At 44.4% G+C, this 16,773-nt stretch overlaps 1 protein-coding gene across 2 annotated transcripts in view; it reads left to right on the top strand.

Annotated features, from left to right (window-relative positions):
• The window catches only part of tshz2 (teashirt zinc finger homeobox 2), a 49,160-nt gene extending 34,027 nt beyond the window's left edge, over window positions 1–15,133 (top strand). For both annotated transcript variants that reach the window (XM_079359781.1, XM_079359780.1), the window contains one exon: window positions 11,746–15,133. In XM_079359781.1, coding sequence (XP_079215907.1) covers window positions 11,746–14,789 — 3,044 coding nt within the window. In that variant the 3' untranslated portion in view covers window positions 14,790–15,133. The remainder of the gene's footprint in view (window positions 1–11,745) is intronic.
• Window positions 15,134–16,773: the final 1,640 nt, after the last annotated feature.

Here is a 16,773-nt window from a genome sequence, read left to right as displayed (position 1 = left end):
GTGAAGCCTGAGTGCGAGCTTCTTGGGCTGCATGAATCATTCATAATCATGCACACACATGAACACACACACACACACACACACACACACTCTGGGCAGGGCAGGCCTTTTGCCTGACCGATATTATTGCCACAGCTTTTCAACGCTAGATGACCATTGTGTATTCATTTCCATTCTAGCTTGCCAAAATGTCTTCTCACAGCGGGAGAGGGACGCAGAGAGAGCGAGAGCGACAGCTTTGTGTGTCTTTTCACTCGTTTTGTTGCTGAATATACGAGCAGCGAGCTGACCGACTGGCCCTCAGTGTCCCCCCGCGCACACGTCAAACAGGACCACGCACCCAGCGACCGTCACCGTTCATCACATGAACCCAACATGCTGCAGTGAAGCCTGATGGTTCAAACACATTTAGTACTTCCTGTCCAGCGTGAGACCTACGTATATCTAAAGAAGACCTCTCATAGATGTGTACGACGTGTCTGTTCTCCTCAGACTGGAACAAGTGAGCATCATCATGCATGCATCTGTCGGCTAATTACAGAACTTAGAAAAACAATCCTCCATTCATTATTAATGACATATTCTCGACAACATTTGTCGGCTCTGATTCAGATTTTTTATTTTTTTTCCACTTCTTCTTGTGTTTTTTCCGCTGCACTGCGGCGACATGACGACCACATTATTTTACATCCACATTGGTTTTGTGCAATCATTAAAAAAATTGCAAATTGCAAAATTGCATTTGCTGCAACAGTTCACAAGTTACAGCAGTTACAGATCGCTTTTGGCGCCCCCTGTGGACAAAGGGTTACGTCTTAAGGAAAAAAACAAATGCAGTGAGCATTGTCAATAATTGCAGAGGAAGTGGTAAAAGAAGGTCTTTGTTTATTTTTTAGTGTGTTGTCAAACGTCTCTTCTGACATCTACGTCGTTGACTTAATAAATAAATAAAAGATAAATGATCCAAAGTGTCGCTGACAGTCTCATAAAGAAGCATGAGTTTGTCTGTGTCATTCAGACTCCACGGAGGAGCTTCAAATAAAAAATAATCAAATGTATAATGATCATTTCAGGAGATATCCATGATTGATTTTCAGATTCAGATTCAGATAAAAAAACTAAAAATCTCCCTTCAGTTCCTCAAACTTCCCCTAGGGGCACTATAACTTCTGTTTGAGAAACCCAGTGTTATTCAAACAGTCGCCTTCTTCAACATGATTTCTAGACACTTTACAAACTGGGTTAAAAACATCTCAAACTTGAAGAACTCAAAGTAGCGCTCTGTTTACTGTAGTGTGACGTCTTCGTTTTAAAACACACGCTCGCTGCTTTACCATGAGAGAGGCTCTCTGCATTAGTAGGTCAGTCTTCTCCATTTTGTTTGGTCGAGCAGCGAGAGGACAGACAACAGAGGCCCCGCTTAATCCCTTTGGAGAACTAGTGCATGAATTGATACATCCTCCTCTCCCTCTCTCTCTCTCTCTCTCTCTCCCTCTCTCTCTCTCTCTCTCTCTCTCTCTCTCTTGCCCTCCTGCTAATGTCTTTCCTAGAACTTGAACAAACAGCCTGTGCGTGTAGGACACATAAGACAGATGTTTAGGATTACTTTCACCTCATTGCTCTATTGTGCGCGCTATAAGGGAGCTCAGCTGATGTGGAATGCCACTCATTCAGGCTCTCTGCTCCTACAGGGCTCCTCCTGTTTATCAAAGTGCCATCTGCACTCAAGACGGAACAAGACAAAAAAAAAAAAAGGGGATCAAGCGAGAGAAAGTGCAAAATCCCTCTCTGATTTTAACGCATCTGTAAAGGTTAAAAACGGCACGCTAACCTCTGTAACCGCAGACGATTTTGTGTTTAGATCCTGTCAGTTCATGCGCACACAAACCTGGAATCCTATTTGTTATTTTCCTTAAAAGAAATAAAGCTGGCCTGGTTCTCGCTGTCTCCAAGCTCGTCTCGGTTTATGTGTGCGTGTTTACAGATGTAGAAACAAATGGGCCACAGCCACATTGATATTGTTGAGGGGTGACATTATCTTTTAGCAGAGCACTTATCTAATCTGGCTGCTGTGGGAAGCTGGAGGAAGTGGCTACGGGACAGGGGCCGGGGATACTGCATCTTTAATTACCATTGATATCGCAATAGAGAAGAGGGGAGGATAGAGGGGGGAGCGCAAGGCTGGAGGGGGAGGAGGGGGGCGGAGGAGGAGGGAGGAGGGAGGGGGGGGGAGTTGAGAGAAGGAGAAGACCCGTGTTCACTTTTTAATTAAGGCTCCGTAGTGTAACTCGTCAATGTACATTATTGGAAGAATGAACGTCAATGCCATTGCTTTTTCTCCCCCTCCTTTATCTCTGTCAATGATTCAAAGACATGATTTATGGTTCGTCTCCGTCTTTCAGGATCATCCATCAAGCGCCGGCTCTGCCGCAGCGCCACCCGTTGTAAATCATTCTGAAAGCCTGTCACTCATTTCCATTAACCGTTCCTCTGTCGCTCTGGTCTCCGCCTCCCTCAACCTCCTTTTTTTTTTTTCTCTCTCTCTCTCTCTCCCCTCTCTCCCACCTCCGACCCCCCCCCCCTCCCCTCCCTCCTCCCCCGTCAGTGCACAACCTACAGCCACGCAGGGTATCAGTTCCGTTCCGCTGCTCCGTCCGCCTACCTTCTTTTCAATAAATTAACCACTTTCTCCCATGCAATGAATAAAAAGGCTCTGCTCTCGTCTTGCAGTCGGCACCTACTCCTCCTCCATTACAGCTGAACACCTTACAAATGTCACGCCGCTGACTCGCGGGCTAAATGAGGATGTAGCACAGAGAAAATATTTTTGTTGCTACTGACTTTTGCAGTGGAAATGTTTGAACAGCTCAGAAACGTTTGCAGCGCGGTATTAATGAATATCTGCCACACACACACTCGCACACACACACACACACACACACACGCACACACACACAGGGCGCTGCAGCAGCTTTTATTACGTTTCTTTTATTGAAGTTGAGTTGCCAAACGTTGCACACACTATAAAAGCGTAAAATACTCCGGTTGGACTTTGTTTCTTTAATGCATCCATTCAGAGAAAGACTGTATTCAGGTTTAACAGTTAATGGAAACAATATTACGTGTGTAATTATTCCACGTAGTAAAAGCAGCACTAAGTGGGCAGTGCTGCCATTAAAGGCTGCTGGTGTTCTGTAAATTCTAGCAGTGGTTCAATTCAGACACTCTAACAATGACTGTAGTCTTTAACCAGTTTTTATAGAAGCAGGTCTTATGAACAGAAATAATTGGCTCAATGGAGTGACTGTCAATCTCGTACAATGGTTGATGTGGCTGCTCTGGGGAGCCCAATTCACTGCCTCCTTTTTTCATTCTAATCAACATCGAGATATCAACACAGCAGAATACCCACAAACAGCAGAAAGCCTGTTTTGAGGGGAAACTTTCAACTTCTCGGTGCCAACACATTTCACTATTTGGGCAGCCATTGTTCTCGGAACGGGCTGTCAAAGTGACAACGCCGCGCCAGGCAAATCCAGAAGTTTGCACTTTTCAGAAAACAGCGGGCCCTAATCATTTCACCGAGGACACTTGACAACAAATTTGCCATTAAAATGAATGTGAATAGGAGGGAGCCGGGGCTGTTTTTGAAGCATTTCTGCCTCTCTTACTGTGGGCTCGTCTTGTCCCACAGAGCTGCAGGTTTGGCGGGCCTGCTTCTCTCCCCCCCCCCCCCCCCCCCCCCCCTTTACACTTGCCACGAAGCTGCCTTTGGTCCCACTAGAAACTGACAGTAGCACGCTTCAGCTGCAAATTCACTCTGTAGCCTCATTGTATTTAATGAAGGGAAAAAGTGGCAATCTACTATTAATGAACTTGGAATGTAAAAAAAAAAAAAAAATGCCTCCCTTTGCTGAAAACTGCATAAAACTGCTTGTACAAGGAAAGCTTTGGCTGGAGCCCATCCAGCGTCTAATGAAAGATCCATACAGGGACGGAGCGGGCGGGAGGAGTTAGTGAAATGCAGATTGTTTTAATAGAATACACACAGGCTCCTCCAGCTGCACCATCAGATTCATCACGGCCTGACCTTGATGGAGGGCTGCTGTTGTTTGGGAGGGCCGGTGTTTAGGGTTCATGCAAAGTTTATGATGCAGGGACTGTATGTACTGTATATATACACGTGTGCTGATCTCAGGGGAAGACTAAATGGAGCACAGAGTGAAGGAGATGAACCGCCGGCTGCTGCTTGTAGGATCACATGATATGAAGAAATAACGCGGGGTGGTCTAACGGTGCCAGAATTTAAATCTTCGATCTGATCCCGGTAAAAAGAAGTGAAATAATATCGACATGCTGATTTCACCACAGCATGTGTGAGGCGCACGATGTTGGGTCATTACTGGGATTTAAATACATCAGCAACATTTGGCTAATTATATAGCTTCACCTGTGATGACCATGCAATCCTTTATTAGTCATAAAGACGGGATTATCAGCAGGTATTTAGTTGTTGTTTTTTTAAGGTAAGAAGAAGAGGAAGCGTCACATAAAACAGACACCACGGTTAAAGGTTCACTAACATGTCTTATTTCATGTCCTTTAAGGACATCACGTCTGTCATGGAAACACTCCACACTGTATCCTGTTTTTAAATTGTCTTTATTGTTGTGTTGTTGCTACAGTATCAGGATGACGCACAAATAACACGGGAGATCATAAAGAAAGGAATGTCGCATTAAAAACAATTAATATCTTGTAAAACTGTCCTTTTTATAAATGTTAGACAAACAGAATCAGATGAAGGGCGCGTGTGTTTACAAAGCGTCAGACAGTGATTGAATTGGGAAAGAGCCGGGCGAGTGGGCATGAAAAACAAACGTCACGTCAGGCGGGTGCAGGCCATCATACCTTTCACTCACTATCTCATAAAAGTAGAACAAAGGCCTCGTGTGTGCGAGGCCGCGGTCCCGTAAACGATGGCCCACTTTCCTCCCCGCTGCCACGCAAACATTCCTGACTGACATTCAATCAGGGAAATTTGAACCAAAGCAAGATGGTCTTTTATTAGTACCGCCCTGTTTGCTCGAATGGTCAGCTCCAATATGCGGAGCGCTCTGAGTGGCACGCCGTAAAGATGATGGGTTCGCTCTCTGATAAGGGTGAACGAGGGGTAAACTGCTATTCTGCAGAAAGGAACCATCAGACCTCATCATGTCGCTCCTGGAGAGCCGTGTCACGAGCTCTTCAGAAAGCGAGTGACAGAGCGGCTCGCCACCGCCGCCGCCGCTCCCCTCCCGCTCGTGAAAAATACAGTGGAGCTGAAGTCGCCCTGCCTCTGCTCCACCAACTGGAACTGTGTATCAGCCGGGCCAGAAAAGATCATCTGTAATCTGACAAATATACACCGAGGCTTTTAAGCCTCTTCGGTTGTAACGTTATCCTGCAAGCTCGCCAAATTGTGTATGTTTACCTTTTCCTTGTTAGCACAAGGGGACGAATAGGAGACCTCGTGCTGAGTACAGTATATCACAGTCTGCTTATACTAAACCCCACAGGATAGCTGAGTCAGCAGACGCTGAGTTAAAGGGTTCGTTCACCCAAATCACCCTCGCTGAAAAAAACAAAGATGATGACTCCAATCTCAGAGATCTCAAACTCAAAGTCTGGTCATGTTTGAAGACTCGCCCCCGGCCTTTTTTACGAGACGCACCGTTACATGAGGACGACGCAGGACAATAAAAGAGATGTAATGTTGTGTGTCTGCAAAAAGCTTCCAGAGAGGAGTCAATTCGATCCTCTTGTTTATTACGGAGGCTCCACGTCGTCGTTATGTTTTACTTCTCGACATTATTCAGAAACTGCTTCTATTTTTCCTCGTTTTTATTTAAAGATTAAAAGATGTACAGCGGTCCAAACAGCGGGGGGATTGTTATTTAACTTGTTGTGTAGCTAATCAAGGCGCTTCGCCTGTAAGCATGAAAGTCTTTAAACCCTTAAAAAAGTGTCCCGCCTCTCTTCCCCGTTCTGTGATTGTTTGTCTGATCCGCGAGCAGCAGATATTTGCCTTCTAAATGTCTCTGACACAGGACGGGACTGTTGTGTATTTTTTTATTTCCTGCCCTTTGGAGAGATGCAACAGCACGCTATACTGCATGTGACGCGGCGGCGGCGGCAGCGGCGGCGGCACGTTCAAAGTGATGACTTAGGTGCTGGAGTGCAGATTGCAATGCTCTCCCACCGCTCACTTCCAATTAGGCGACGAGCCGACTGACACGTCTCGGAGCAGAAGCTTCTCGTAGGCATCAAAAGGAGCGGCATCTCTGGGTGACATCATGGAAGAGAGAGAGAGGGGGGGGGGCGGGGGGGGGGGGGTCCAGGAGGTTTAAGCATGGCGAGCTGATGAGGCTCACTAAATATCGTGATTAGCATCTGTGCAACATGAAAGAACAGACGTGTCGAGAAGCCTCGTGTTTGCATCGTGACTTAAACATTCACAGTCTGTGCAGCTCAGACTGACGGCCTTCACATTCCACTTCCTGTTTGTTGATTTGGGCTTCTTTTTTTTATTTTTTCAAACTTCTCCGTTGTTTTTAGTTAACAGAATGTTGGTTGTGAAAACATTTTTGATTAATTGCCATAATTATTGTGATCATTTTTGCCCAAATGAACAGCCAGATGGCAGGATATGGTGTCATATTTGCGATCCTATCATATTAATCTGGCTGCGGGTCCATCTGAACACATTGTGCCGTTTGCTGTGCTCACAATCTGTCCTCAAGTTGTCCTTTTTTTTTTCTTTTTTTTTCTGGAGCTGCGAGTTTTTATTTGATTATATTAGACTATTAAATATTAAAGCTGAGGGTGTATGAAAGCAAGGCATTTATCTGCATGAATGGCTCGTGTTTAGTGAAGTAAGTAATGCGCTTTAAGTAACATCTCCGTCATGCATACAAAAATTAACATGAGTGTTTTCCGTCTCTCGGTTTTGTAGTCGGAGCTTCGAAAAGGGGTCCGACAAGACCACTTTGTGGGGCTTCTCGGCTTCTCTGAGACCTGATTTTTCATCGTCGTACACACAAGTTATACTTCCGCGTTGCTCATGTTAAACGCTGAATACTTCAGGATACAGACTCATTTCAGCTCGGGTCTGTTGGAGTCTTTTTAAAAGTGCTGAAATGAAATAATGGGTCAGGTGGGAGCTAATGACACATTTCAACTTAAAACGCGAGTCAAAAACTATTTAATTCGGTGATATCAATTAACCTCCAGACAAATTTTGTCAAAGCTAGCAGCCAGCCTGTGATTGTTCTCTCTTTACTCTGCAGTGTCCTTGGGCTCGGGGAGACTGTTTCCTGTCAGGGAACAATGAAGAGAGAGGTGTTTACAGATCTTTACAGATGGCTCCGGGGCTCAGAATTAGCTCTTCACCATTTCTCATGTGATTCGGTTCAGACTCCACTTCAGATGTGTCATCAAGACTATCATCAGGAAGTCTGACAACGTTTCCCCGTTTGATCTTGATGTGCTCGAGCTCACCGAGTTAGTCAGTTATCACTGTCAAATATTAAACCCTGTGACATGTGTGTGTCTCGTTCTAATGATAGCTCACTGAAGAAAATCACTTCATGGTGACTTTTATAAACACGCCATCCTGTTCCCAACTTTGCAGGCACAAAGGAGCTTCACAACTTTGAAATGATGTACTTTTTTGACTGACATTTCACACCTATTTATAACAGCAGATGAACACGGTGACTAAGTGTTTTTTAGACATAATTAATTGGGCACACATGAGAGTGAAAAACAGATGACAGCCTGGAGATTGTTCAGTGATCCTGACCTGCGTTGTTAGCGTGTTCTCTGCCTCTCCAGCAGGTCTCCTTTTTTTGTCCTCTCCTCCATCCTCCCCCCCCCCCCCCCCCCCCCCCCCCCCCCTCCCTCTACATGGCATAAATCCGGGAGATGAAAATGTCATGGAGCAGGTTCATTTTGCAAAGAGGTTTTGATTGCCATGTGCGTGTAATTGATTGTTCCAAGGACAGGGGGAAATCTAGAAATGTCATAACAGTCCTGCTTAGGTTGGTCCCACCACTCGGCAATCAATGGGAAGTAAAAAGAGATATTGATTTGCGAGCAGCAAAAACTGTAGCTTGAGACAACCGGAGAGCGCTGGGGAAAGTGGCACAGACGTGCAGACCTGTCACTGGCACCTATGAATTACCCAATCTTCTCTGAAGATAGTGTTACCGCGGATACTCACAAAGTCCTGCGCCGGGTATTGCAGCTGTCCATTAGCTAAGCTCCTCAGGCTGCTAACTCTCCGTGGCTTGTCAGATTAATGAAAGAAATGTTGTCGACCTTTCAGGGGATAAATGTTGATGTTCTCAAATTCTCAGAAGTTTCTGCTGGCATGTTAGCGTTGGAAAACAGGGCTCTCTTTTACAGCTGGCACACACATTTCTAAAATGACTGACACATTTAGAGTCCCATACTCAAGGGAGGGAGACCGGAGACTCCATGAAGATATTCATTCTTCAAGTTGTAAATATATTGTCATGTTAGCCTTTAGCGGCGATCCAGCTGGACAGCATGCTGCCGTGAAAGTAGCAGTAAATGTAATCTACAATTTCCGATGCAGTTAGCTGGTTTCTCTAGATGTAAGGGGGGGGAAAAAAGAGTTTTGGCTCCCAAACAAGCTGCTGCTCCTGTAAATCCAGGCCTCACTATGCCAAGAGTCTGTTCTAACGGATAAAGGTTATAAACATTTCAGCTGCCTGATTTATGATGGACACCTCAGGTTTTTTGACCTTTGCATATCTCTGTCTGAAGATATAAATTTGTAGTGACACAGATTGGAAGCTTTACAGCAGTTTATGACATGCTAAATCTCAGCCGAGGCGTGCCAGCCTCTTGTTTTCTAAGGCTAGTTAGGCTGATGGTTTGCCTTACATGGACTCCAAAAGAACATTTCAAAGCCCACATTTGTTTTGTTTTTTTCCTGACTTGTGACAGAAAATGTGCCCCGAGGATAAGACGGGGCTGTTTCTCACACTGCAGGTCTCACAATTTAAATGACAGAGTTTCACTTTGACAAACGTGTCGTTCATGATTCACTGTTCATTTGGAGGTGTCGTCTTTTTTGCGTAAAATATCTAGACACCATGTCTTGTGGCACTGTATTGACGTGTTTTTCATAATTAGTTAACATGCAGAGATTTCCCACAATATGCTACTGACAGTAACTTACGTGTGTTTGCTCTGATCGGACAAAAGGTAGTGCATTGTTTTTGCAGGGAATGTGAAAAATACAAATGCAGATACCAGTTTTAAAATTGCATAAAAAAGTATTTCACTCTGATGGTTTGTTCTTTAAACAGTTATCCTAAAGTCCCTTAAGTTGGCGCTTTTTTTTGCCAATGCACAGCCCAAGTGTCGCCGTATGTATTTCCATTGTCCTTGACTCAGATCTCACATGAACGGGTAAGGCAGCTTGGCATGGTGGCAGTGCTGTTGTAGACCCAGAGCTGGCAAAGCACACTTACAAATGGAGTGGGAAGCCGAGTTAGACATGCGGGTATCTTGGAGTGATCCTTGCCAGAAGGTTAATTGGTGCCTCTGGATGTCTACTTAGGGCATCTGATAGAAAGGCCTGGAACAGCAGGAAGGGCAGCTGTTAATCTCTGTCAATTCAATCCTCAAATACCTCGATAAAAACCGAAAATTGTGGGTTTTTTCCCAGGAAAATAGTTGCAAGCCTCTCTTTGTGAAATGCACATGTATCTTATTAATAGGGCAGGTGAAAGAGAGCTTTACTTATTGGTGATTTTAAGCCACATGAAAGATGCAGGATTTAGCTTTCACATGGACGTGTACACCGGGTTTGAGCCATTTCTATCAAACCATTACTGGACTGGAAAAATACTCATCTCCCCACTTTCACCCGCATTCTTCCCAGTCTTGCACTTTTTAGCGACGACTTTGAAGAGAGAGGACATCAACTGGGAGCGTGTCATAGCCATTGGTGTTCTCCTTCACTGTGAATACTATATATAAGACTATAAATAAAACATACCTCTGTGCTCTTGACAACTCTCTCCCTCAGCATCAAGGGTGTTTTGGAGGCCATCACTGATCTCGGTCGGCCAATCAAAACATCCCTCTTGCGGTGAATCAAGGTCACAGCACATCGGGGCTCTTGGGTGCGAGTGTGTGTGTGTGTGTGTGTGTGCGAGGCTCTTGTTCACAAGGCCCCATTCTCCATGTTTGTTTTGAAAGTCCGAGTCCCATCTCCATCTCCGTCCATTAGCTGGCAGGCAATTCACCTCCAGGGTTTCTCTTGAGGCACTTGTGAAATATTGATACAAAAAAAGTCTTATTTTCAGAAGGCAAAGACGGAAAAGACATTCTATGGGCCGCCCAGTGTGGGACTCCTGAGTGCTCGGCTTCAGCCAACCCCTCACGGAGTGCCCTCTATTCAAAGAAGAAATATTAACCACGAGGAAATGCATAAGTGCCTGGACAGGGCGGTTATGTCCTATTCATATTTAACTCACAGCACATCTTCCACGTCGCTCCTTAAAATGCACATTTTCCAGCACGACTATGAGGCGGAAAATATCTCAGATATGTGACAACACTGACAAACTGCATCTACTGCAGGATGCCTTCAAAGGATATGCAAACACTGGTTGTGATATTGTTGCGTGGGCTGCCGGATGGTTAGATTTAAAATCATCCCAAATAGTTATTGTCAGGGAAAAAAAAGGACGCTTTAATCTTCTGTAGCTGTGTTGGTATGATGTGGAGCAGACCCTGCAGCCACATGAAAACCCCCTCTGTGCTGACTCAGACTTCCCTCTAATTGGATGATGGGAAATATGTCAATTAGAAAAAGTGTTGTTTAATTATCTGTTAATTGAAGCAATAATGTTTGTGCTGTATGAGTTAGGGGAGTGAACAGGTGAATAATGAAAGAAGTAATTGCTGTTTATAAAAATGTCAGGGAAAATATAGTGATGTGACAGATTGTTATTTTCGGTATATATTTTTTGTAATTGTCAAGTTTGAATGCATTGGATTGAATCAGCTTCTCCACCAGCATGATTAACATCTTAATCAACATCAGCATTCACATCTGCAACATTTTTATATGAGGCCTAATGTTTCCCCAAGAAATGCTTTCTCATCTCCTACAGTCAAGAGCTTTTTATTTATTGATAAAGCAATGCGGGACATTAAAATGTCTCGGTTTGTGTTAAGCCATTCTTCACAGTTGGCCTCAGGAAAGCTGAGGTGTTGCAAAGAACCCAAGGCTTTAATTTTCATTGCTGTTTTGAGGCATCCATAATCACTATGGAATAGGTCATTTACAATAACACTTAACAGGCCCCAGAAGAATCAATTTCTTTTTGTCACTCAGTGGCCAATGATTGTTGTAAACATCTCAACTTGAGGCCAGAAAAAACCTTGGACACAGCACTAAGTCAATGGCCTGTCGTGAATCACATGGCGCAGTTACACCAGCAGCAGTCTGTTAGTAAAGACATTATGTCCAGCTTCACTCTGCCGCCTCCCACGGCCGAGAGCAGCTACCATTATGTTGTCTTAAATGGCTCCTGTGAAGGAAGTTAGAGCTCAGTTGACCATGTTTCCCATGGTCAAAATTACTTAAATTATAATTCATGGAACTGTTCTTTTATTCAAAATCATTAACTTTAGTTTTCTCTTCCTTTTTTGTTTCAGTGTACATGCCTGATGAAGACGGTGTTCTTCAAGACTCCATCCCTGAGGAAGACCTAGAGAACGATGCTCAAACTGAGGAGGAAGGCTCAGAGAAGACCAGCCCTAAAGTGTCTGAGGACAAAGAACAAGACACCAAGAGCACCAACACTTACAGCAACCAGAACTCTCCCATTAGTGTCCTTTCAAATCAAGAGGCAGAGTTGGAGTCCCGCCTTAGTGACAGCAGCGACAGACTCTCGGACTTCAAAACCTCCTCGCCACCTGAGAATCCGAAGGAAGACGAAAGCCGCAGCTCGAAGCATAAAGAGGAGACTGGAGGCAGCTTGGAGAAAATGAGGGCAGCCTATGCAAACTTCCTGTCCGATTCCTACTGGACGGGGATAGGAATGGACTTGAAAATTGGCAAAAACACCAGCAAGGCCAACTGTGACAGCACCAATGGCAGCACCAAGAGCGAGTTTGACTGGCACCAGGATGCTCTCTCTAAGACCTTACAGCAGACGCTCTCCCCGAAGCCCATGTCCAAACCTAACCTCTTCAGCTCCGTCCACCTGTACAGGCAAACCACCAAGCCCTGCGGCTCAGTGTTCACGGGAGCCAGCCGCTTTCGCTGTAAGGATTGTAGCGCCGCTTACGACACTCTTGTGGAGCTGACGGTCCACATGAACAAGAGTGGGCACTACCAGGACAACAACCACAGCGGACAACAGAGTAACTCCACTGCTTCCTCGTCAAAGTCGAGGAAACGAAACTTGCAAGACATGGAAGGGAAAGAGGATGCACAAAAAGTTCTGAAGTGCATGTTCTGTGGCCACTCTTTTGACTCGCTCCAGGATTTGAGCGTGCACATGATTAAAACTAAGCATTACCAGAAAGTGCCTTTAAAAGAGCCAATCCCAGTACTCACGACCAAATTGTTGCCGCCAAGCAAGAAGCGGGCTTTTGAAACGGTTCGACCTTGCTCTCCTGACTCCACGACTGGTTTGTCCGGCTACACAGAGGCACAACGGGCAGCCAGCATCGCGAACGCTAACAATAATCGCTACGGCTATCAGAACGGAGCGAGTTATACTTGGCAGTTTGAGACATGCAAGTCTCAGATCCTGAAGTGCATGGAGTGTGGTAGCTCCCACGACACCCTTCAGCAACTCACCACACACATGATGGTTACTGGACACTTCATCAAAGTCACAAACTCAGCCTCTAAAAAGGGTAAACAGTTAGCGCTCGACCCCCTGGCCATAGAGAAGATGCAGGGTTTAGCTGATCCTGCTGCCAGTGACACTGAGGGAGAAAAGGTCTCTCCAAAATCTGTCTCCCCGGGGAGCAGTGACAAGGATAGCCAGGGGGAAGGTACATCAGACAAAATGGAAGAAACCGAAGCTAAAGATGACAAGCAAGAGAGTGAGGATCAAAAGGCCGCCAACGGGGCCTTTAAGTACCCTTATCTCCGTGAGGAGGATCTTGAACAGGACTCCGGAGGGGGAGGGGACATTCTTAAATCTTTAGCCAACACAGTGGCCTCTGCCATCAATAAAGCTCAAACAGGGACGCCAAGCTGGAGTGCCTACCCGAGTATTCACGCCGCCTATCAGCTCTCTGGCATCATCAAAAGCTCCCCCCTCTCTGCATCTCCCCCTGCTCAGCTCAAGCAGACATTTAACCACAAGCTGAGACCGATCGCCCCGAAGGGAAAGTTGTACCCCGGTGCTTTGGGAGTCGAGTCTCCCCAGGGACAGCATCAAAATGTGGACATCAAAAAAGAAAAGGTTGGCATTAGTGATGGTAAAGAAAGTCAGAATATTAAGTTTGATCTGGGGGAGAATGATGACAGCGATTGTCAGGATGACTCCTCTTCCTCTTCAAAGCTCGATGCAGACTGTGTGAATGAAGGGAGTGAGGCGATCAAAGGGAAGTTGAGCCCAGATTTCTCTGACAGAGGCAAGACACCGAGTCCCTGTGCCAGCAATGGACGCAGCGCTACTTCAGAGCCTCTCAGTGACACTCCAGCTCTACTCGGTATAAACCCTCTTAGTGCACTGCAGTCAGTACTGAACAATCATCTGGGCAAAGCAAATAAGCCCAATAACTCACGAGTAGATAAATTATCTGCTCACGCTAAGTCTATTTTTGCTGATATTAACCGTAGCAGTGAGAAGCCAGCTTTAATGCTTGGAAGTGCCATAAGAAGTAGGCCTGATAAAACCTTTCTATTTGCCACTGAAGACCAACCAATAGATCTGACAAAATCTAAACACAGCAAGCCAACCTCCTCTCTTCTAACCCCTTCCACCCCAATGCCACAAAAATACGCTCTGTCCGACATCGCAGATATGGTTAAAGTTCTTCCGAAAGCCACAACGCCAAAACCCTCCCTTCCATCCAGGATCCCAACGATGAAACTGGAATCCGACGTCAGGCGATTCGAGGACGTGTCCACCGAGTTATACTCGGTCCACAAACGTAAAGGTCGACAGTCCAACTGGAATCCTCGCCATCTTCTCATCCTGCAGGCTCAGTTTGCCTCCAGCCTCTTCCAGACCTCTGAGGGAAAATACCTACTCTCAGACCTCGGTCCTCAGGAACGGATGCACATATCCAAGTTCACTGGACTGTCCATGACAACCATAAGCCATTGGTTAGCCAACGTGAAATACCAACTGCGGAAAACCGGAGGGACCAAATTCCTGAAGAACATGGACACAGGCCACCCGATATTCTACTGCAATGACTGCGCTTCCCAGTTTAGGTCCCCACCAGCGTTCATTTCCCATCTGGAATCCCATCTCGGGTTCCAAATCAAAGACATGTGCAAAATGCCGATAGAGCACCAGACGAAAGTAGAGGAGCCAGAACTGTCGAAGGCCCTCAGTGTCAGAGCCACAGAGGGTCTAGTCACAGAGGAGGACATTGACTCAAAGTTCAAATGTAAGCTCTGCTGTCGGACATTCGCCAGTAATCACGCAGTCAAACTCCATTTGAGTAAAACTCACAGCAAATCCCCTGACAACCATTCACAATATGTGGAAATGGACAAGGACTAGTTTTTCATATTATCGTCACTTCCCCCACCTTTTTTATTTCAATACACGGGTCAGATATTTCAGCCATTTTTTTCGATTAGCATTGTGTAGTGTGCATCATTTCAAACATTTCATGGAGTGCAGCGAAGACACACTGGTTAGAAATTGTATAAGAAAACACTAAGAGATACTTTTGCACCCTGCTCAATTGCATCACCAGTAATGAGATGTATTACTGCTTGAAGAAACATAATTGCTGATGTTTGCATGCAATAGCCCAGGCTATGACTACTATTTATTTGTATGATATGTCAAGTTTCAATTGTATTTCAAAGACAAAATAATAAACTAATTGTACTTTACAACCTCTGTGATACTGAACACCTGCAGAGACGTGCAGCTGTTCAAACAGGTAGCCCGACACACGACTCCACACACGCAGACCTGTACAGTGTATTGCTATGTAAAGATGTTTTGTGTTGCAATGATAGAAGAAAGGAAAAAAAAGCACTTTAATAAATGTTTAATCACCGGTTTAGACTTGGATTCTGTACATGACTCAAAAAAAAAAAAGGAATTAGGATATTTCACATGTAAATATATTTTAGAAGAAAAACAACAAACAGTGCATTTCACGCAACAAGGATAACAGCAAGACAGACGACACCTGTGATACCTGCACCTTTTTTACTTATTCAAATAAAGAGTTAACATTTGATAACAGCTTGGAAATCTTTTTTTTTTTATTATTACTGTTTGTTGACAAAGTAAGTATAGCTCACAGCTCCAGCTATAAGTCATTTTTGCTTTTTTGGTCTATAAACAGGAGAAAAATAAATATTTGTCAGTGTTTCTAAAAAGCTCCAGATGACACCATCAAAGTTTGTTTGTCCAAAATCAAAAGACATACGGTTTTCTGTTTATTGAGTAGCAAAAAATGAAGGAGAAAAAAAAGTATTTTTTGAAACTGGAATCAGAGGATTTCTTCTTTTTGGGGGAGAAATGTAGAAGACCTTATTTCAACTCAATTTAACTCTGAAATATCAACTTCTAAATAAAGGCGCTGTTCAAATGGGCACCGGTGGCCTAGTGGTTAGTTTGGTGTGACCAATTTTCAAATCCAACCGGCGTCTCATTTCTAGGGGTGGGAATCACCAGAGACCATACGATGCAACATTATCACGATACTTGAGTCATGATTCAATATTTTTTGCGATTTTAAACATTTCGCGATACGCTGAGAATTGGGATACAAAATTTTGGGATTTTACTTTTTTTGTCAAATAAGAAAACCGTCCCAGTCTGTTCATCTCACTGCAGTGTTTTTATTTCGACACAAAGGGAGAGTGAGGCCGACAGACTGACCAACACAGCGATCAAAGTCAAACCCTGTAAAAGGCTGACTGCTCCTCACAATCTGAACTGTTATTTCAGTCAAATCGAACTTGAACATGAATTTTTTAACAAAGCAACTTTTTCTAAATTATTGTGCAACACCTTCAGCAATTACAAATTAAACTCTATCCACTGTTGCATCTCCAATAAAGGCAGAAATATCCAAAAATAAATCTTCAACAAAAAAAAAGATGCTCTTCACATGATTGACAAATCTTTTCAGTGAAAGAAAACATGTAATACATTAACAACATTAAACGTTAACAAAGGAACAAAGGTTAATCCATAGATGTCCTGCTGATCACCAGGATCGTGCACCTACGACAACAAACTCCACTGAACCTTGAGGTGATCCAATGATGAGCTACATTTCTGATATTGTCTGTTCTCCTGAAGAAGAGTGCTTCCCTTCAATAATCACATCCAATAACATGTTTCAACTCTGTTTATCAAAGTGCAAAATAAGTCAGCTGTTCATGCAAAAAAGTGTCAACTTTCTGCAGATAAATGCATCAGTGCAGGACAGCAACTCACCAACTATATAGACAATTCTCATGTATTATGTTTTAGAAGAGGCTTGTTTCTCCCTGTACTAAAGGCAAAATGACCC

Source organism: Symphodus melops, assembly GCF_947650265.1.
Source record: "Symphodus melops genome assembly, chromosome: 13".
Lineage (NCBI taxonomy): Eukaryota > Metazoa > Chordata > Actinopteri > Labriformes > Labridae > Symphodus > Symphodus melops.
The sequence above is the reverse complement of the archived record's forward strand: the minus strand, read 5'-3'. Positions and strand labels throughout refer to the sequence as shown.